The sequence below is a fragment of the Plectropomus leopardus genome, chromosome 8, assembly GCF_026936395.1.
Source record: "Plectropomus leopardus strain MGB_pleo_1.0 chromosome 8, ASM2693639v1, whole genome shotgun sequence".
Taxonomy (NCBI): Eukaryota; Metazoa; Chordata; class Actinopteri; order Perciformes; family Serranidae; genus Plectropomus; species Plectropomus leopardus.
Window position 1 is genome coordinate 6693229 of NC_142183.1, and position 23143 is coordinate 6716371.

Below are 23143 nucleotides of genomic sequence, written 5' to 3' on the forward strand. Positions count from 1 at the left end.
GTAGTGTAAACACAGCATTACACAATTATAGATATATCAGGATGGCTACCATGGGAGAAACACTATAGGCAAATCTTTATTGATCAACAAATCTCCATTGCTTATAGGTACAATACCCCACCCTCCATCATAACATGTGCGGCAGTCGACACTCAAAGCTTTTACTCCGTTTGCACTAGAGGAACAGAAGTTTGTGGGTTTAGCTCTTGCGCCCAAATGAGCTGTGAATTCCTGTAGAGGCTGGCAGTCTCAGTTTTTTTTTTAAGATGCTAGTAATTTGTTAAAATGCCACTCACTACCATTTAAGATCTTAGTTGGCTACTTGCATAGTTCCCAATTGACACCAAGTGTTTAACTGTCCTTGACATCCACTGACACTCTGTATTGAAAGTTTTGATTGATGCTGGAAAGAGTAAGAACGCACTTTTTGAGGACCCTTTAAAGGTGATTCACTACATACTTGGATGACATGCGTCACCAGCAAATTAGCAGTAGCTTGTTTCGTTAGGGTACACTCCTTCACTGGAGACACAAAAACAGACAAAGGATCAAAAGACACAGAGTTGAAATCTGACCTCTGAACTTGTGTCTCGTTGAAGCGTTGTTAATATTGATGTGTCACATGGCTCCTCTGCTCCTCTGAGAAGTGATTGGTTCATTGCTCTGTTGAAGTGAGACACAAAAACCGAGCCAAGTCTGGAAAACCTTCTCGCACTCCAAGTTCCTCACTTGTCTTTGGGAATTACTGTCACGGAGGGTTTAGTTGAATATGACGGTTTCTGCATGCATGTGTGTGTAACTTTGCGCATGGTGTGCACATTTCCTTGTAATTGTGAGCAGGTGACGGACTGTTTTTCTTGCCAGTTCAGTTTGTCTGCAGGGGTTGATAAGAAGAATTGGTTGGTATTAAACTGCATATAAAAACTTAATGTTATCTTGATCAGTGTTATGACAGCATCAGTATCAATTTCTCAAGAACAGGACGTGGATTGTGTCAGCGCTGAAGACTAACTGCCCTACAGACACAGGCCAGCTCTCATGTACAGTATAGTCGGAAAAACGGATACAGCATTCAGGCAGCTTTCATCTTTAAGGCTGCCAGGCCTGCCACAGGTCATGTAGTGTTTTGCCTTTGACTGAGAGGTTTTTACTGCAAAGAAAATATTCATTTTACTGCCAAAATATGCTGTAAATTGGAAAGAGGTTGGCTGAATTGAGTTTGAAAAAGTCCTTTATGCAACACTGTGCGTATCCCAGGGAATCATGATTTAACCCTGATATTTATGTAATGATAGTATCACCCTAAATCCTCAAATTATATATAGGTCATAGATCAGTGAAACAAGGCGTCGTCATATTGGGCTGCATCGTAATAAGCTTCATTTGTGGCCTTTAAAGGAGGCCTGACAATCAGCACTTTGATATGTAGCTTTCAAAGCAACACCAGACAGAGCAGCTCAAAGGGACCACATCATCTGTGCTGAGACACAGGTGTGCTGGAGGATATTACAGAAGAATAATTAATTGTGCCACAGGGAAAAGTCCATCATAACAACACATCAGGTACTAACTTGTCCAACGTGTAACCTAGAACCCAACACAGTACTAGTGTCTGAAATGTGTCACGTCAAAGTTTGTCCTGTTGTATGTAAAATGTTCTGTCTACAGTCAGTTATGTCTATAATCTGCCCATAGTTTCATTTTTAGTCTGAGCATAAATTAACTTTTTATTCTTATATTACCGCTCTTTCCTAAAATAGTGACACGTGTTTCATCTATTAAATAAGCTCTATGATGACGTATTAAAGTGAGATATTTCAGCCACATATGGACCACACTTCCAGGTGGTCTCCAGATTTACAGTGTGAACACAAACAGCAGACGGACATCCATTCAGAGCTCATCAGTTGACAGACAGAGGGCCCGTCTCTAGAGACGAAGGTGTGACATTGAAAACAGCTCCGCTCGTGGGAAATGTGTTCCTGCAGGCTGCTGCGGCTGACAGATCAGTAATCCCCGGGCTAGTGTTATTTCACAGTTTCTAATTAGCATGGAGCTAACCATGATTTGTAATTATTTTAAATGTTTGTGTTGTTTCAGTGAGTTCTTTGTGGATTGAAACTGTACTGAAATTTGATTTTGGACCATGTCTGTTTTGCAGTAGTAAATTGTATTGTTGCTTGGGTTAAACCAGGGAATCAGGAAACGGCCTGAGGGTCAGATATGGTTCCGAGTTACGTGCCAACCAATAATTTCAGTCACAATAGGAATCTTTGTATTTTGTTGATAAGGTGCCAGAGTGCAAAAAAAGCATCAAAATATAGTACCAGGGGAGGATCCCCTGTCAGAGGTTTCAGACCAACTATTATTTATATTTTAATTATTAATGTTTGTTCATGAACTGGCTCCTGGCATCCTGTCATTTTACAAAAGTGGCCCATATGGCAAAGCAAGTTCAGTGTCCTCGGGTTAAACCAAACAGTGGAGAGCCTTCATGTTAGCTTTAGACCTGCAACAGTCATTCAACAAATCAATTACTTGATCTTAAGATAATTAATTGCCAGCTATTTTGATGATCGACTAATCTGTTTAGTCTTTTTTTTTTAAAGATTACTTTTTGGTATTTTAGCCTTTATTAGATAAGACAGATCAATAGCGTGAAAAGGGGGAGAGAGAGTGGGGACGACATGCAGCAAAGGGCCTTGAGCGTGAGTCAAACCCGAGGCCGCTGTGGCAAGGACGCTGCCTTTATTCATGGGGCGCCTGCTTTATCCACTCAGCCACCGACGCCCCCAGTTTAGTCATTTTTTAAGAAAAAACTGTCAAACATTTGCTGGATTCAGCCTTTTAAAAGTGAGCATCTGCTGCTTTTTGTCATTCATGAAAGTAAATTAAAAGTCGTCGGGTTTTGTCCTGTTTGTTGGCCAAAAGAGGTAATTTGAAGGCATAGGTGTTCTGTAGCAGAATTAACATCATATTATCTTATCATTACGGCCTACCAGCAAATGAAGACATGAAATACAATGTATGTAATATTTATTCATTTAGCAAAATATGAAAAACACTTTGGGGTTGATTTTTTGTTCATGTTTACTTTTTCAATAAAAAAAGAAAACAGTTTGAAATATCGGCAGAAATCTGCATGTTTCAGCATGTCTGCCAAAACTGATGACGTGTCGATATTGTTGTGTATTCTTAATAAATATAAAACTAAAGGCAATATTATGGGTAATATGAATTTTTGCATAAACTTGGCCTTATGCCAAAGGATGCTTATGACATTTAGACTTGAGGCTGTTTAGGCTCTGATGATTTCTCTTAAGTAACCTACAGGATGGTTTTGTGGTAAGTGAAACTGTTCTGTAACCTGAGGGTCATGGATTTAATCCCCACCTATCTGATCACCAACTTGGTGTCACACAGAAGTGAACTTAAGCACGAAAAGTGAACTACCTGCCTTTATAACATTTGAATACGGTATAGACCATTTCAGACGAGTTTCAGCTGTTATCGACAGTCTGACATGTAAATAACATGCAGCCTCTGCTCAGATGAGACCGTGCAGTGCATCTTGCTGAGTAGGAGCCATACATGAGTAATCAGGGGTTGTGTAAGCCTTCCCATGCCAGATGACTCTCACAGGATCCTCCATGTGCCTGGGAACATTTGTGCTTTTCTGACTCAAAAGAGAAAGCAACAGTAGAAAGTTTGTTTGTTTGTGTTTCAAATACAAGTAGTGCGTGCCAGTTTCATAGGAAGTCGAGTTGTATCCCTCCTCACATTCTTCAAAATGTGCTACACAGAGATATCGGTGTTCTGTAAACTGTTGTGAAACTTGTTTACAGTGTAAACTCTTGATTAACAGTCTGGTTATCTGGCAGTGCTCGCTTAAAATGCTGTTTCTACATGCAATGTCAGATTTTACAGTGAGTTTTTCTTGAACTGATCTGCCTCAGTGTGATTGTTGTCCACTTTTCAACAGCACACTTATTTATGTCTTCCTTTCTCTTTTATTGTGCGCTCCACGACTACAAATCAACATAATTCATTGCTGCAGCCTGCAGCGTGTGGTTGGCACATGTGAATGGTAAACTTGCAGTTATTCAGCACAAAGGTCTTACATAACGCTCTGTCCCACGCATAATTTTTCTCATGTTGTCTTCTCTGTTAAAAAATAATGTAATATTTTGTAGCTGAATTCTTTTTGTATTAATGTTTGTTCCTTTATTCTGCCAGAGGTCATTATTTTTGTTCTTCGTGGTGGTCTCACAAGATGTTAACAATTACGAGTTTTAGTCTATGAAACATGGTCATCTATCACAACCGACTGAGCTTAAATAATCTGCTGTCTTCAAATCAGTCTGTAAATATTCCCTACAGAAGCCGAGGTCTGACTCTGGAATTCGACTGCTGCGGTACAGTACTGATTCCTCCGTATAATACAGAGCCAATTATACTCTATTAACTGTCATTACCTGTGATGATCCCTGTTTCGTAATACTCTCTTGTTCATTGTCCTTGGCCTGAGCAGGGACTCCGCTGCGGCTCCAGCTCGACTCAGTTGATTTAAAACTTCAGCGGCTTCCTCAGAGCAGTCTGTCTCAACTCCCGCCAAAAAAAGAAAAAGTGGGGTGTTTGTAGTCAGCCTCCTGTAAACACATGCTGACATCAAATGTCTGCGCTGATGTTTTTGTAGGTGCGTGGGTGAGTCACTGAATGCTTTTATGTGTGGCCCAATGAGGAACCATGAATCTTTGTGTTTGTGTCGGTTAATAAAACATCACTAGTCAGAGTTCACTTAGATTTGGCTGTGGCTCTTCCGACAGTAAAGACTCGCCTGTATCTTCTGGCGTCATCGTCTCCAGATCAGTGAGACACGGTGAACGGTTGGATCTGCAACTAATTGCGGTGATTTAGTGGTGATCTGCCATGCAGGCTTTAGAAGCATGATCCAATATTAGCCCAAATCTTCGAAAGCGTCTGCCAACTCGGGAAAACCTCATGATGCATGCTTAAATTTGGCAACAAGGAAAAAGATACACAAGCGATCGAGTTTTCCAGGCCCACATTGGCCCCAGATGCCTTAAGCACCTCCATATATACTCATGAAAATGTAACCGCATGCTGCATCTCACTTTGTACGGCATAAATTATAGCATATACTTGGTGATACATGCAGTCTTCTGTCATATTTTATAGCTCATCTTTAATGAAATATGCTTTGGGACATTACTTGTTATTTTTCCAGATAGTGCTTGATTTTATGTAAACACCTCTCCTCTGGATTATTATGTATAGGGCCACTTTAGCAAGATGGACATTATATCTTTACCTAGGGCTGCAACTAGTGGTTCAACTATCTATCCAAAATAATAAGACCCAATCAGGAGGAAAATGTGAGTTTCCAAACTCTTAACGGGTTCAGCAGCGTTTTCAAAGCCCTCCATTTTAGGGCTACCAAGATGCTGTGGTAGTGTTGATGCTCGGCATAAACACAACAGTCGTTATGTTTTTCAAACGAAGATATATCAGTGTGGATGTAGCCTAACTGAGTAACTTACTAAATGATTCTGCTCCTATTTTTTGTGGCTGGACGTGATTCAAAGGTCCAAACTGTCCCTCCTCTTCGTGCTGACCTGTTCTGCCAAATCTTCTATTTTATGTAGAAAAAAATCAAACTGACTTAACTTGTGCACAAACTTTCATTCTATTCATCCTTTATTGTAATTATGTGCTATCACAAAACATAAGAAATAGACTAGTTTAATGAAAATCTCACATCATTCCCTTAAACTCCCCAGCGGCCCTCAGTCCATTCACCAACATGCCAGCACACTGAGCACACAGCAGAGTCACAATAGAGGATCCCTGCGGTGGTGCCAGTGGTTGCAGCTTATAAAAAGGTCCGGATGATTGACCGTAGGCAGATAACACTCCTGACCTTTGGCTGAACTGTGGCCGAAGCTCCATGAGTTCAATGGACCCCCAGCCAGAGGGGCCCCCTCATATGAACTGTCAGATGTTACCAATTTCAATACTGTTCTTTGTCTTTGGACATTTTTTTTAACATCAAATCCCGTCTCTGCTGAAGCCAAAGGCAAGATTTAATCTTTTTTGTGATGATAAAAACCTGGCGATTGTCTCAGTATTTCTGTTCCAAAATAGTGTTTTGTCTTGTCATGAAACAGTTGATTTAGGTTCTGCAATACTGAACAAATTAAGAGGTTTATTGTTCAGTTTCCTGCTTAAAGAAGACATTAGACTACACAAATCATGCATCACTAGTACTGTTTCTATTCCCCCCACTCACGTTTGTGCGACTGAATGGCCATGTTGCACACTGTTGTTTTTGTACCGCTAATCGGAACCAGGAGCGTTAACAGATTAAACTCTCTTGCCAAATTGAATTAACGAGATTATTGGCCAGAGGCCACAAGACGTGTTTACATGTGTTCTTGAACTTGGATGCATAGTGTTGGATTCAGTAAGGATTATGCAACACACTCAAGACTACATCCTGTAAAGTAGAATGCTTTCGACTACAAAGCAGGCGTGCGACTGTAAAGCAGGCGTGTGGGTTGGGAGCACATGTCTCTGTTTATGTTCAGCAGCCCTTGAGCTAACAGCTGTCAAGACTTTAACAGGCTGATCACGCTTTGCCTCAGGGCCTTGAAGTAAGTAGTGTTTTACCTCCCCAAGTCACGGAAACCAACCTGCCTCAGACCTTGAATTATTGGTCGTTAATTTGGGACAGGTAGCCGTCCAATGTGGGGCCTCTGAGATGACTGCTCCAATGCAATAGGTCTGTTTTCATTGGGTGGCCCCCAGAGTGGAGGGAGTGCAGTAAGCTGGTTCAGACTGGGAGATGTAAAAGTTCTGACAAACAGTCATTGACCTGATTGCTTTTTGACAGAAAACTAGATTTGGCTGATTTGTTGACTTGAATCTGCAGTATGAATTTCTCATCTGTGTCTTGTCCTAAAAATTTTATTTTTTTTGGCAAGATCATTTCAGTAAATTGTGTTGGATTCGCGGTCCTCTGCCAGACATGATTTGACTATGGAGCAGTCTCCTCTCATCAAACTGATGTTTTATCCCAGAACATGAAAGCAACGTCTCCCGGGAGTTTCCATGCTAAAATTTCATTGGGTTTTTCTATTTCATAATTCATCAAAGCAAAAAAATAGATTCACACACTACTGTACCCTCAGGGAAACAGGCTTTTGCAAAAGCAGAATTTGCTTCTGCAAAGTTCATTCATGCAACTTAGACACACTGTCAGTTTGAATACCAAGGTGATAGCAGTGATGACCACACTGAATGTGAATCCGTGAGAATGACTTTGGTTTAGACATGAAGCGTTTCCAAAGGGAAGGAAGTGAAAAGGAGAAAAAAAGCCAGCCAGGATCATTTGATTGTTGGTGAAACAATGCAGGCGACATTCCCCTGAAAACAACAGAGGCGACACATTCCTCTTTTTAATTGAGGCCCCTCATATGACCCTGCAATGGTTTGAAAGGTCTGTTCAGATTCAGAATTTTCCGGCATTTTTAGGATGCATCTTTTCATTGAAGTGTTTGTTTGAGTCCAACTGACATTGCATTGCATTTTTTTTGTGTCTTTTGCAGCGTACATATCTGCTTGGTAAATCGCATCCTGTGCTCTCCTTTTAGGGAAAAAAAAAATAGGAAACCAAATTTATATTTAATATGTTTAGGTTTCATTATCGTGTCCCCCACAGATTAGATATACAAATGAACAACACATCTCCACTCCCTCCCACAAATAAAGCCAAGATATTCTGAATACAGAATCTGCAGTAGTGACAGGGTAGTGAAACCACACTTGAACATTTAAAAATCGAAAAAAAACATTTTTGAGAAAAATGTATTTATCATGTACTTTGATTCTTTATTTTGTCTGCTGACATGCAGGTGAAGGGTTTATGACCAATACTGCAGCCAACCACCAGGGGGTGGTCATTATTAGGGGTCCACAGATTATCGGGACCAATATTTGGCATTTTGCAGATTATCTGTATTTTGTTTTGATGATTGGTGATAAAATTAATTAATTAAAAAATGACAAACATGTCAGCATGGGAGAAACTTCTACTCTCTAAAACTGCATGGAGCTGTTATTTATTAATTATATATTGTTGTTATTATTATTAGTATTATTATTATTATTTATTTTTTTATTTAGATTTTCACTTGACTTCATAAAAAGAATTGCAGGGAACTTGCTGTATATGACGTTGAAGGTTTCTGTTTTGATTAAACATTTGGTAAAGGCATTTAAACAAAGTTTTGTTTTGGAATCCTAAACATTGACAGAAAGATTTTCATTTTATTGTAAATGTATATCAGTTCCAAATATCAGCTATCCGTCTCATTAATTACTAATAATCTGTATCTGTATCGGCTCTGAAAAAATATCATCTGTCGTCCCCTAGTCATGAAATTTTGGCTTCACTTTTAGGGAGCAGTCATGTTGTCTATCTTTATATACACTCCTCGGCGTCCATCTAGTTTTGCTTTAATTCAACAGAACATTGTTAGCTATCAGTCAAGGTGATTGAGACCTTATTTGCCAGTCATGTCTTGCGTAAAGCTGAGCGCCCAGTAGCTCATCTGGTAGTGCGGGTGCCCGCTGTACAAAAAGTCTATGTTCTCGTTGCAGCAGCTGCAGGTTTGATTCCGACCTGTGGCCCTTTGCTGCATGTCATCCCCTCTCTCTCCCCTTTCACCCTGAACCTGCAGGCCTATCAGAAAAAGCCTAAAAGAAAAAGAGAAAATCAGCAGAGCTGTAGGGGTATAACACCACAATGATCCGGATCGATATATTGACTCAATGATCAACAATTCAGAAACATCGAGGCAAAGTGAAAACAATACATATTGTCATCTTTAAGATAAACCTTTATTTTTAAATTCCTGTGGCATGTCAGTATATCGCAATGCAGTCAAACTTGAGCAGACAAAGCTAAGCCAGACAGCAGCCTGCTACACAACACAAGAGCCACTGACTTTGGAAAACAACCCACATTAGCTTTCATGCTAAAGTCTCCTTCTTACGTGACTTACACATCTGTACACATGTGTCGTCCTTCACCTTAACTTGTTGTATGAGCCACCAAACAAACCCTCAGCAGGGGAAAGTGCACTGCTAACCTCAGTCCTGCTGTGGTCCATCAGTATTACTAAAAACACTGTCTGCCCATAATATGTAGGCTACAGTTTGTTTGCTTTGTCTCTTTTCCCTACGGTGTAAAACCACTCCGGCCGCCTGCCGGACTTTAAATAAACTAACAGCATCACTTTTGTATTAGACTGTTTTATCCTCATGTTCAAATAAGATTTGGTTTTGGTGATCACATGATTGCTCTACATTATTCTGGGTGGTCTTCTGTAGGTATTTTATTACTTCCTTTTCTGAATTTGATGCCGATGGGTTTTTTGATGTAGTGTTAAATGGCCACTTCATTTTGTGGTGTAATCTTTACACTATGCCCTTAACCTTGAATAAACAACATTTCTTTGCATTTTGAAAGGAATATAACACCTCAACTTTAATAGCAGTGTTTCTGGAGCTGGAGCTTCCTGCTGTAACTCAGGAGGTGTTTTAATAATCAGGGAAGTAATGGTTTCTACCGAGATGTAAAGCCCTTGAGTCAATCAGCCTCCCGGTGACAAGGTAACAGTAAGTGTTGGAGGGTCTGAAAATGTATTTTAGTACAGTCTAGTTTTGCCAGGGCCTGTGTGTTACCTGTTCAAACTGCATTTGCTAATACCAAAACGTGTGGAGTCTGTATTATATGTTGCTCTGGTGTGTGTTGCCTCAAACTAAGTGTTCCCTCTGGTCAGTCGGCTCAGGATGACACTTATGGGAGCAACAGATGTACATGAATCAACGTTCTTAGCAGCTCTGCGGTCGCTGCCAAACTGAGCTGCAAGATAATGAGAAAAACGGAGTCCCTGCCATTTTCAGAAGAGTAATATGTAATTTATGTTAATGTGCGTGAACCCCAAAGGACGGAATATTAATTGACCCGACCTTTAAGACGCTGGTTTCCACCAGGAGATTTGAGCCCACCAGAGGCTAATTAAATTATTTTTAGGATTTATTGAATATGTAAAAAAAAGGTTCAAATACATACACAGATTTTTATGTTTCACATCTTTTATTTCTATCATGAAATTATGAGTGTAAGCACTTTCTGTGTTTCCAATTGGGAACTTGTACGATACCACCTGTAGCCTAATTTATCTGCATTAGTACATTTTCCACAAGTTTTTCTCCTTAATAGTTTAGTGTCATTTTTACTGCTGTTGGCTGCACTCTTTCCTCAAACTGTAGTTGAATCTTTGTAAAGGTGGTGACACTGTAATCTCACTGTAATCTCCCCCATGCACTCATACTCATTGACAAGGTTAGTGAAGAGCTGACCTAGATATTAGAGCTGTTAGTCAAAGCACACAGGTTCGATCCCTGCAGCAACCAGTTTCATGTTTAAGCAAGAAACCAAACCCTGACTTTATTTACTAAAGGACTGTGGACGTGACATGTTAAAGCAGCTAAAAGTTCAGCCATCTTAAGTAAGTGGAGTACTAACATTCCTATGACACATTTATTGAGGAGCTCCTAAATCAAGGTCACCTACTCAGCTGCAGATTTTTTTAAAGCAGCAGATATAAAAGTATCTAGGCCAGAGAATCTTGAGTGAGATCAGACTATGAACAAAACCAGGAAAAGCTAATTCTGCAATGTGACAACTCTTGCATTGCTATCTATTTGCAGTAAAAAGACCACAGAATGTTACTGTGTGACATAAAATCTTAAAATGTCAATTTCAATACAGAAAAGACAGAAATATGAACTAGTACTGGAATCTACAATCTGCTGTTATCACTTTTCTCAGTGGCAGATCTGGAGAAAGAATTCTCATTGATGAAGTTAAATCTCAGCAGGCAGAGCCAAAGAAGTTTTTTCTGGCCAAGTAAGCCCAGTGGAAATGGTAAGAGGTTAGAGAGGAGGAGGAGGAGGAGGATAATTAGCATCTTATTGCTCTAGCTGTTAACCGAGAAAATGCAGTCTGGCAACATTAGTCTGTTAAGGTTACACCAACTCTTCCAGTCTGTAGATGTGTCACATAATGGTTTGAAAATTTGGAATATACACAAAATTTCTACCGATTTGCCTAAAGCTAGATGGGAATGATTAATATTGTGTACATTACATGCAGTAGAAACAGCCCCCCTGTAAAACCACAAATTGTCATAAAAATTCTTTTTTTTCTTCAGTTTAAACAAACTAGATGTAACATTGAGTGGTGAGCTTTAGCTTTGCTTACACTCACGCAAGACACCGTGGCACAGGCCGTAGATGCTGCATATGCAGGATGGTGGATGATGTTTGCAAACATTTTGGGTCCATGATTGTGGTGCAGGCAAAACTCAACAAGTTATTTTGTTTCCTCAGCAGCAGTTTTAGTCATGGCATGGATAATTGATGCAGTCAGAGCTGTTCTGATCAATGGATGAGAGGAGAAGCAGAGCGCAGAGAGAGTAAATACAATCTCTTGGACCCAGCACAATAAATGGCTAGGATTCACTCTCACTGCGCCTGGTTTTCTGCTGCTCCGTCTGTGACAACATTACACTCTGCACTCTGAGAATATGGTGCAATCAATAACAGCACAGTGCAGTACTAAACACAGATGAACCACCAAACCTTGCATTTGTCAAAGTAGTGTTGTCACGATATTAAGATTTCTTACATTGATACTATACTGTGTAAAATATCAATATACAATACTGTTTTTCAATATCACAGGGACAAATTTACATTGTGGGCAGGACCAAGCACAGCAAAAACTTCCAGAGCCTTTGCAATAGATGCAAAAGGGTGATTACGTCTTTTCTGGTGCACAAACCAGAGACCCAACACAGAGCATAAACTATGCTCGAGATTCTGTACTGGTTGGCTTTGCGTTTAGCGGTCTCCTCTTTGCTATTGAAGTTTGCCACTCAGTTAGTTCTCCCTGTTGATGTTTAAACCAACAAATAATTTGATGTCTCCCTGCATAGCAGCTCCATGAACTGTACTCAAAGAATATTGGTTTTGTGGACCATGTGTGTGTACTGTGAGAGAGACTTTTAGACCTCACGCTCCGGCCTCACTCACCACCTTTGTGCTGTCAACAGCAGGCACACAATGCACCGTTCACACAAGTGCTGGCGCAGTAGGGAGCAGTGGCCGTGAATAGCTAAATGTCAGCATACAAGGCAAATCTGTGCCACTTTCTTCTGTCTGTTTGTCTATCTCTATCTGCCTCGCTTTCTAAGTCCTGAGCACCGAACTCGGCGCCTCACTGTTCTCCCCACCCCCTCGCCCCCCCAGCAGCAGAAATGAGGCCTACTGTCGGCCTACTCACTGACACACAGCAGTCCTCTTCTTTTGTAGCAGGTCCAGGCTCCCCGACGAGCCAAGAAGCTGACAAAAACGAAACACACAGGCGACACAGACACTCTACATCTCCACGCTTTTTTTTTCCACAGCTGTACAAATAAATGTAAAAGAAACTCTCAGGAAATTTAATCTTGTAATTGTTTTGGCTTCCAAACCAGCAGTCCAGAGGGGTCACCCCCTTTTTTTTAATGGCCAAATCCTTTCCAGAGTTTGTGACAATAAATGGATGTTAAGTAGGCATGATCCTAAAAGTCCCACATTAGCCAGTATTCTGTAGCATCAGACAATAATTTCACTGCTGCTGTTTATATTTGCACTTGAGATGTTTTTGTGTTTGTGTAGGACTTCAAATGCATTAATGGCATGTCCTGTTCACTTGCATCGGTGGGAATACAGAAAGAAAGAAAGACAGAATGAAAAAAGAAAACTTTATTACTCCAAAGAAAGAAAAAAGAGACAAATTCATTACTAGAAAAAAGTAAGAGAAAACTTAACTACTAGAAAGACAGAAAACTATAGAGAGACAAAAGAAAACTAGAGACAAAAGAAAAAAATATTACTACAAAGAAAGAAAGCGAAAACTATTACTTGAAAGAAAGAAAGAAAACTGTCTTGCTAGAAATGAAGAAAGAAAGAAAGAAAGAAAACTTTATTACTTGAAGGAGAGAAGGAAATAAAGAAAACTTTATTAGCCCCTGAAGGGACATTGTATTGTCATAGCAGCAACATATGACATAAGTACATTAAAACAGTGATAGATTAAAACATAGTAAAAACAGATGCAAACACAGGAGGCAATGGTGACTAAAAACAGGTAAATAAATAAATATAAATGCATGTCAGTCAGTGTACTTATTTAGTTCAATCTAAATAAAGGTGAAAGGTCAAAACTAAAGCTGCTGGTTGAAAATAGCAATCAGGGTTCAGTTTGTTTCGTAAACTCTGCTGCAACTGTACCGTACACATATTTTGAACAGGTTTGCTGCCAGGGGGTTTTGTGCACTTAAATGTCTTGCAACAAATAACCAGCATTTAAATGTGTTGCAATATTTGTCTGGAACACCCACACATGCCTGATGATGATCTGTTGTCATGCAAATCCATGCAAACAGGCAGCTTCTCCTCCTCAGAGGGTCGGAGTAACTATTACCCAATAAATCCCCTGTCACAACATATTAGCCTGCCAGAGCCGTTTGGTGGGGATGATTGCGGCTTATGTCAAGCTTGTTAGTGTTTGGTGCTGTTAACTAGAGAGTGACTTGATATACGGCCGGCAGCTCTTTGTGCACCTCTCCATACCATTTGCAGGATTTACCGTGAAGACGTGAAAGGAGTGCTGATAAAGGTTGTGCTGCTTGTTCCTTTGTTTCCAAGTAACTCGACTTCAGATTCAGAGACTGAGTTGATTGTTGACGTTCTGTTTTTTTTGTTCTTGAGCTCCGTTCTTTTTGTATTTTGCTAACTCACTCCCTTTGTTCTCTCTGTAGGCTGTAACAGGAAGATGCTTTGGTGACAAGGACTTTAGAGGAGGTTTGGAGAACGGGATACTGCTATGCGAGTAAGTTCTGACTATATTTTCATTTTTATCTGACTGTCTTTGGTAATTAGATTGCGAAATGACGCTTGGCTTTTAGGCTTTTATCTTTGTTGCTGTCATTTTTTCCCTAAAAAAAGATGCTATCTTCCTGTTGTCTAAGTGACTGTGAAATATGGGTTCTATTTATTTATTTCTATTTTACTTGAGGCATTGAGATGATATTGTGTCCATGGTGACTTCTAATGGGTGCAACAGTTAAAAAAAGCTCCAGTCCTGAGAGTATGAGTGCAAGGGTCACGAACAAAATGTTCAAAAATAGCATTGCATTGTTCTTTTTTCAAATTTATAGTTTTATAATTTCTAGAATTTTGTGCTCAGCTTCCTCAGCATCTGTTTCTTTTATAATTAAAATGTCCCGACAGTTTACAAGATGTTAAAATACAAAGAACATGTCAGCTTAGACTGGATAACTTCACATAATTCAGAATCATTAGGAAGAACATCATCTTTTTGTTTCATAAGTGCACCAGTTTGTCACAACACTGCGGTCCAGCGATCAGAGAGACCGCTGTCCTGTTAAATTGTCCTCCAGTGCAACACAGTGAACTCTTGTCTGCCCACCTATAATGAGTCGAGCTGCTAAAAGGCTGAAAATACACACGGACACTTCTTCTGCATTCTTTGCTGCCAAGTTCGGTTACACAAACGCGATGTTTGAACCATCTTTATTTTGAATACAGACATCACATCCAATTTAACAGTGTCCCCACTGGGTTTGGAATTTCTGGAATATCATGGAACATCTAAAGATAGTATTTCATGCCGCAGAAAGTAGGCCAAAATATGTCTGACATATATGATTGACAGAATCAGGAAATAATATTAGTAGAATTTAAAAAGTCATTGAAGTTTATGTCAGGGCCATCTTTGCTATAATCACCAACACTAGCAGGACATTTGAAGGCATCACCGAGGACTCTGTTTTTATGAATATTTTTAACCATTCTCAACATTTTTATAGAATGTCTTTTCTTTTTTTTAATTATTCATAAAAATTTGATGAAAACATGTTTTGTGGTAGCCCTATGACCAACTGTAATTACCCACTAAGAGGCTAATAATGCTTCTGTTCACTTTTTTTTTTTTAAATTACATGTTGAGAATTGTTTTCTGTGCATTTGGATCTGCCTCAAGATGAACGTACCTGCTTGCTAGACCATTAGGCCACGATTAGACCGCCTTGCAATGTGCAAAATGCAATGAGCACCCCACTGCCTTCCTTTAAATGTTGCCAGACCTTAATCGAATCACCTGATCTTAACTTAACCACTATTTTGCGATGAACTAAACTTACAGATCTGTACTTTAAAATCTGCATTAAAAAATGGATTGGTGGACTGCACTTTTGGACTGGGCACAGGCACAGAGAAACAGAAAGCCGTGTGGATGTATGAAACCCTCAGAAAGAGGAGAAATCACAGAGAATACCACCAGCTGGTCCAGGAGCTTTGGTGGGATGGGGGTCAGGGCTTATTTTAGGATGAGTCAGGGACAGTTTGACATTTTTGCTGTAAATCATAGTTAAAGGCTACAGTTTGTTCCAATATGTCTTGCAGCTTGCCTAGTAGGGCGACAATTAAAGTCAGCGAACGTTAGCTTTAAACAAACCATATACGCTACCGTTGTCAATGTCACTGCCAAATGACCAACTTGAAATCCATGTGATTAGACAACACGAAAAAACGCTGATGAAGTTTGACACTTTTCCACTTTGAGTTGGTTTTTTTAACCACTTCTGTAAAAACACAAGGCGCATAGAGAGAAAAAAAACATGAGGCGCTCAGTTATGCCAATGCAGCCAGCAAAACTCTTCACTGTCATTGAAAACAGTCACAAAAAGCCGCCCCAGACTGCCAAACAAGCTTTCTGATCAGAGCTTTCTGAGATACATGTGCACGACTTTCTTTAACTCTGCTAAAAGCAGTTTGTGAAAAAAAAGCAAGAATAGTCAGAAATGTATATTTTGCACTGTGATGAAATTCTTTGAGAAATAACTTAGTCACTTGTTCCTGTGGCTCACAACTAAACTGTCCACCAAATCCTAATTTTTATTTTTTTTAAACAGACTTATTTTAAACTTTGTGTTGTTTTTTACCATACAAGCAGAAATTCTGTTTGTTCATGAGAAAACTCCACTTGGATCCCTTAAAGTGTTTATTGACATACTTCAGCAGTTACTCAGTCATTTGAACAGTCTCCCAAATATTGAGGGAAAACATTCATTGACCTCAGTTAATGCACTTAAATGGTATCAGAGCAGAAGAGGAGCGAGCATGTTGGACTTCCTGTGTACGGCTCTCACTAATTCCACAAGTGAAACACCCTCCAACCTCTTCCTCTTTTTCCTGATGCACAAGGCGTCAGGAAGTGTGTTTGTCCCTGTGCATAATCATTAGATGATGTATTTATGTTGCTTCTACTGTGTTTGTTTTGATTGTGTCTGCTTTTTTAAAAATGAAGGAAAGCACTCTCACTCTTGAGCTCTGATCAGACCCCAAAAATCAGACCCGACCCTACATGAACCCTGCAATAGTCGTGGGTGGACACACAAGAGCCGCATATTCCTGCAGAAATCTTGCAAATAAATCTGATTTCATCAATTATTTTTATGACAGAGGCAATGGGATTGTTCGTACTCCCCTCCCCCCAAACATTCGAAAACAAAATCATCTGTACTGATGCATAACAATCACACTGGGAGAAATCCATCTTTGAAGAAGAAAATTGGTGGAGGAAAATAAAAATAAATTTTAAAAAGCAGACTGCAACATTATTCTCATCCCAGGCAGTCTTTCAAGAGTGGAAATATTGTCTTCACTGTTTCCATTGCCCACTCTCCCCACCTACACATATTGTATGTAGCACTGAGAACACTCCTCTCTTAAGGTTATTGAAAGTTATTCTGGGAAACATACAGTACAGCAGGAAGTCTCTAACTGAAGCTGAAGTAGATGAGGCAGACCGAGGAAAGCTGGAGTTCACCAGAAAGGTAAATTACAGCAGTTCATCGCCAAATACCTGCTGGAATGCCGTCAACATCACAGGACCGCTGATATCTGACACTGGAAGAGTATCCAAGGGTGGGTTTGTCTTTTAGAGGGAACAGTCATTACAGCGCTTCCCCCGATGAAAACACACACAAAAGATGAAACTGGAGACAAAGTGGAAGAGCGGGAGAGAGGGCAACTCTGAAACTGTTGTTCATGACTGACAAGCTTTGCCGGTTGCAAGAATTTACTGTCATTTTCTATAAAACATTAGGGATGCACGATAATATCAACACGTTTTCGGTATTTGCAGATATTGGCTTTAAAATGAAATATTGGAATCGGCCAACATGCTGATTTTTGACAACAATGCAAACTTTTGTTTGATTGAAAAATTGGAGATGAACAAAACATCAACCCTAAGTTTTAAGTTTTGTTTGTTTGGATTTTTTTTGGTACAATGAATTAATATTACATACACCGATTATTGGGGTCATTATTTTGCATTTTGCCAGTTATCTGTATTGGCGTTTTATTTTACTGATTGCTGATAAAATTAATTTAAAAAAGTGCAGAGAAAGTGTTAGCGGGGGGGAACTTTTACTTTGTAAAACCTCAGGGAGCTATTTTTATTTATTCATTTTTCTTTAAATTTTCACTTGACCTTATGCAAAAATGTTGCAGGGAACTTGCTGTATATGCTGCTGAAAGTCTGAGTTTGGATTAAACATTTGCTGAAGGCATTTAAACAGAGTTTCGTGTTGGAGTTTATTATATTTCAAATATTAACAAAAAAGATTTTCATTTTTATTGTAAATGCATATAATTTCCAAATATCAGTTCACAGTCTCATTATCTACTAATAATTGGTATCAGCCCTCAGTGAAAAGCATTGTATTTCATGTCTCCATCTGCTGGTGGCCCATCATGATAAGAGTCTGCATAATATGATGTTAATTCCATTGCAGAAGAGACTTGATCACAAAAATTAGGTGGGGAAAAGTGGATATATTGATAACGGTTATCAGCTAAATGAGTTATTATATATCGGCATATCGGATATTAGAAAAAAAATCCAGAAGCATACATCCCTGAAAAATATGTTTTCCTTCTTGTGTGTGTGCGATGACAGCAGAGGAACAAACCTCTCCACACGTGTAGTGATATGAGGTGTACTGAAACTATTTAACAGCTCTCAGTGGGTGGAAGGAGAAGCACAGATTCACCTCTCTGATTTAGGATCGGTGTAATAATAAACCTTCCAGACGCCACTGTGGGACCCTCAAAAATGTTTCTTACTCCCTTTTTGTTCCCCCTCTTTTCTCCGAAGAGACACACTGAGATTGACACACTCTTTAGCTCTTTTGCCTCCAGTTATTTCACTGTGCCTCAGCTTGGTTTAGATTTTAAATATTCATCTCAACCTGTCATTGAGATAACTTTTAAAGGTATGACTCTGCTTTTTGTATTCGTATTCAGCTTGTAATGTACTCCTCCCTGTGTGTCTTTTCTTAGGTTGCTGAGCTCCATTAAACCCGGTCTGGTGAAGAAAATCAACAGACTTCCAACACCTATAGCTGGCCTGGTAAGTCCTTAACCTTTACTCAACCTGACAGCATCCCCACCAAAACTAAAGACAGTCTCTAAATCCTCTTGGATTGTTTTTTCCCCATGCTATCTCTTGCTTTTCCTTGCTTGTCACATTGCTTTATGTCTGCGTCTCCTCCTCCCCTTTTACTTTTTATCAGCATCTGTTTGCCTCTCCAGGGCTGTTTTAGACGGTCTTTCTCAGTGCTGTCTAATTTTAAAAACTTGCCGGAATACTTGAATAAGTCCAAAAAGCTTTATGCATGACATGGCTTAGGGGTGTCATAGGAGATGTAGTGTATGGCAGCCTTGTAACTTTTATTGCTTTAGTACCTGTGCAGCTTTCCAAAGCACAAAGGTGACCTAAAGGTTACCTGGCCACATACTGAGATTTCTTTTTTTTTTTTAAAAAAAAGATCACTTTTCAGCTTGTTTTTAAAGACAAATATTTGTTGTTCATGCCATCTCCCATGGTGAAAATTTGGCATTATCATTTATCATCAACTGCAGGCCACATTAGTGTGATTAAAGAAAAAAAATGTGTCAGGAGTCTGTAGGAACACACTCAAAACGATTTAAAACATGACGATGGTGTGCAAGTGTAAGGGGAGCTGGGTATTATTTGGATGACAGAGCAGACCAGGAAGTCTGAGTTTGGCTGAAATGGGCTTTCTTATCTCATGGTGTCGCTAATGGCTGCCAATGAGCCCTCTCTGGCTTTTCACAAGTGGCAGATAATTACACAGCCACATTCTTTACAAGCCTTTTTCTCCACCACACAGTCACTGCTAGAATAACAATTGATCATCCTGTTAGAGCTTTAAACCCAAGAGCTCCTCTGCTCACACTGTCTGGATAAAATTTTTGAAGGTTATGTCGCAATAAACATTTGGGCAAAATAAAATTCTCCTTCTTCAATTTTTGTTATTAGGAAATTGGTCTTAATTTTCATTAACATTAAAAAAGTCTTTACAAGTCTTAAAGCTACTTTACCTTAACCTGCAGGAATCCTGTTTAAGTGCAATAACTAATGGTACCATGAGAACAGCTGCCTCTTTTAGCCCAAGGAGAGGCAGAGTAGTTCCAGGATGAAAAACATTGCATGACCATTACTAATTAGCCCAAAGGGGCAGATATATCATCCACTGAAGAAAAACATGTTTACAGTGTTAGTTTGAGAACAACATATAAAAAGTAAGAGAAAAATCACACCTGCTGGTTTTATTCCAGTCTAAACAATATGAGTCTGTGTACTTTGGAAGTTTCATAATTCTGTCTCTCTGAGGCTTTGGAGGGATTTTTTCCTCCTCTGGGCTGTGATTAAAGAGGTGAGAAACACATAAACAAGGGGTCTGCTGTTATCAGGACCATCGTAATAAAACACAGGCTACTCCCCCTTCCTCTTCCTGTTTGGGGGCTAATGGGAAAATGAGTCTCTGAGGAGGTTCGGCTGTTTTGTAATTAGAGCAGCTACCTCAGTGCTTTGGCAGTTTGGCCTGTGCGACTCGCTGTTGGTCTGAACAGGTTGGTTGTTGCGTGCTCTGTTCCCAGCCGTCTCTGGGTCGACTGGTATGCTCATGTTTTACAGTGTGTAAACAGACACGCAGCGGAGATCGCCCTGCAAGTTGAATAGTAGTAATTCACATGTTTAAAATGTGTTGTTTTCCACACGTCAAGTTTAGGGCAGCAGTGACGCACATGGTAAAAGAAAAAAAACACAAACACTTCGAAGTGTTACGTAAACCCTTGTAATTCTGGCTTTGGGGATTTTCAGTTTTCATATTTATTTGAGGGATTGTATGCGTCATTAGTATCTTAAGATAATTCAGCTTCACACGGTGCAGTGAGAGCTTTTCAAAGCCCCGTCAGTCATGCTAAAGATGTTTTTTCTTTGCTTATATTTTAGATATAAAAGGGATTTTACTTGACAGCATGATAAAAGGAAAAAAAAATGAAACCACATGTGTGTGTTAAAGCCCTTTGCAGAGGCCCCACCACATAATATTATCTGGATACTTTAGTCAGGATAAAATATTAAACGTTTTGTAATTTGCTAGTACTGAGACACATTGCAATGTATTACCTTTTTTTCAACTGCAAATTAAGTCCCCTAAGGAAAACTTTGTCAATACATGTTATATCTTGTAATATAAAGTTTTCAGATGGTTTATCTCATTTCAGTCATTCTTATAGCAGTAAAATATATCCAGTGGGCTGAAAAAGCAGGTGATTTCTGATTCTAGTAGGCTAATAAAAGTTTAAATTTGTATTTGCAATATAATACATTTATTTTTAAAAATCAAGAATTGGTGTCTGCAATACTGTACTGTATTGATTTTTTTCACCACTCCTATTTAATACTGCTTTGTTTCATATGTGGAACAGCATAACAGCTGAACGCACATTTTGAAATAAATACATCACGTAACCAAATGTTATTGATAATGATCTTCTAATAATTTATTTTTAAGAACAGTGACTATATCATGTCCAGAGCAGGACATTTTGCGGTTGAAAAATTAACATGTCAAGCCCATCTGTTAAGAGGAGCACTGTTTCTAAAATAATTATAATAAAAATAATAATAATAATAATAATAATTTCTTCAATGCAGTTTCTTGTTACCTATTGACCAACACACAGGTGATGCTAAAACTGCAGCTGACTAACATTTGCCAATATACTGGTTGAACTCTAGTAAGAATGCATAGAAATGCATATTTCACAAATATTATGTCTATGTATTTATGTGATATCAGTACTGGATGTATTTGTAGATGTCTTCTCAACACATAAGTACACTGAAGGGGACAGTACACCCCAAAATCAAAAATACATATTTTTCCTCCTACTTGTAGTGCTATATATCAATCTAGAGTGTCCAGTGTTGCAGAGTGTTATTGGCTGTAGAGATGTCTCCAATAAAATGGAACTAGATTGCACTTAAGGTGTTCAAGGTGCCCAAAGATTACATTTGAAAAACTCATCGGCAACATCTCTTTTCAAAAATCAGACCTGGTTACTCAAGATAATCAACAGACCTCGTTGTGAGCAGTTTCGTGTCTCTATTAAACTACACCTGCCAACTGTATCACTGCACAGAGGGAAGCGTGTATTTACGTCATTGAGCTTCTCGGAGCTAGTGAAGGGCTCAATTATGCTGAAAATTGTATCTGGAGATGGAGGCAGACGGAGACTTCTGTTCGTACTTTTCATTAATTTTGTTCATATTTGTGCATGTTTTCTAAGAGCTTGTGATATGGACAAAACAAAGGTCCACCTCTGGAGATTGTAGAGGCAGTGTAGCATAGTTTAAGCAGCTTCTGCTAACCGAATCACCGTGTGCATCTACTCACGGACAAAGATTCCTGTGCTGACTCACCTGAGCTAGCTAACACTACAGCTCACCCTCAGAGGACGCCATCAGTGTTAACATCTCACACCGTCACAAACATAAGCCTCTCTTCAGTGAGTGGATGCTCGTTTCCCTCTGCGCCGTGATTTGGTTGCCAAGTGTATTTCAGTGCACAGTGCAGCATGGTGGGGCCCTCTCCTTCACCTTACTCTTGTCTTATTTTTGGGTGTTGTCCTTGGCAGGGAGGAAAAAAAAGAATATATCTTCTTGACACCCAACTAGCTTGTTTCCTCATCCTGGTCAGCTTTCCTCTGGATTCAGTCAAGGCCCCAAAACAGGGTGTGAGCACTGATCCTCTTCCCTGAGAAACCTTGGTGGTCTAATCTTGGTGGTCAGATATCGATTACAGTGAGGGTTGTGTTCAAAGGAACCCAAGCTCTTTTTTTCTCACGCACACTTGTACCAATGTAGGTACAATGCACACATACGCACACACACACACACACAGTCCTTATCAGCATGATATGCACAGCCAATAACACTGGAAGGTTGGAGAGTGTGACTTAAGCCGCATTTACACTGCCTGTTCAAGGTGGGAATATCACACTGTTATACCGCCTCGTCGTTCTGTATATAACGTCTGAGCGCAGAAAGTAGGGACAGAGGTCTCACCTCTGAGCCGAACTAGTAACAGTGCGGAAACAAGGTCTGTGTATGTACCCATGGGCGGCATGGGTTTGACGTTTTGACAACATGTTTATATCCCATCCAGGCAGATTTTACAAGCAGCTTTTAGCATTACGGCTAATTCAAGGAGCAGTGGCGGTAAATGTCTGCAAATTGGGAAAACAATGAGATTACGGAGCTTATTACCTTCCGAGCAGACGATGAGATCAGCTGTCATACAACAGAGACAGTAAATGATGGTGATGCCTTTGTTAGTGTTTAGAAAGTGTAGCTGGCACATGTTTTATATGTCACACCTTTGATGGCGGGACGCCTCGATGCGGTGTATAATCACATACAGGAGCAGAATGATGCTGCTAATGTTTGGTTCTGTGTAAAAATGCAGGAGCAATATAGAGGGGAGATTTTGTTGCGACCCTATAGCAACATTTCTGTGTAAAAGTGGCTTTTCAGACAGTT

General features: G+C 39.6%; 1 protein-coding gene across 11 annotated transcripts in view; it reads left to right on the forward strand.

Moving 5' to 3' along the window:
• LOC121948553 (LIM and calponin homology domains-containing protein 1-like) overlaps positions 1-23143 on the forward strand; it is a 113879-nt gene that overhangs the window by 32131 nt on the left and 58605 nt on the right. For all 11 annotated transcript variants that reach the window (XM_088080789.1, XM_088080791.1, XM_042493973.2 and 8 more), the window contains 2 exons: positions 13959-14029; positions 18571-18640. In XM_088080789.1, coding sequence (XP_087936915.1) covers positions 13959-14029; positions 18571-18640 — 141 coding nt within the window. The remainder of the gene's footprint in view (positions 1-13958; positions 14030-18570; positions 18641-23143) is intronic.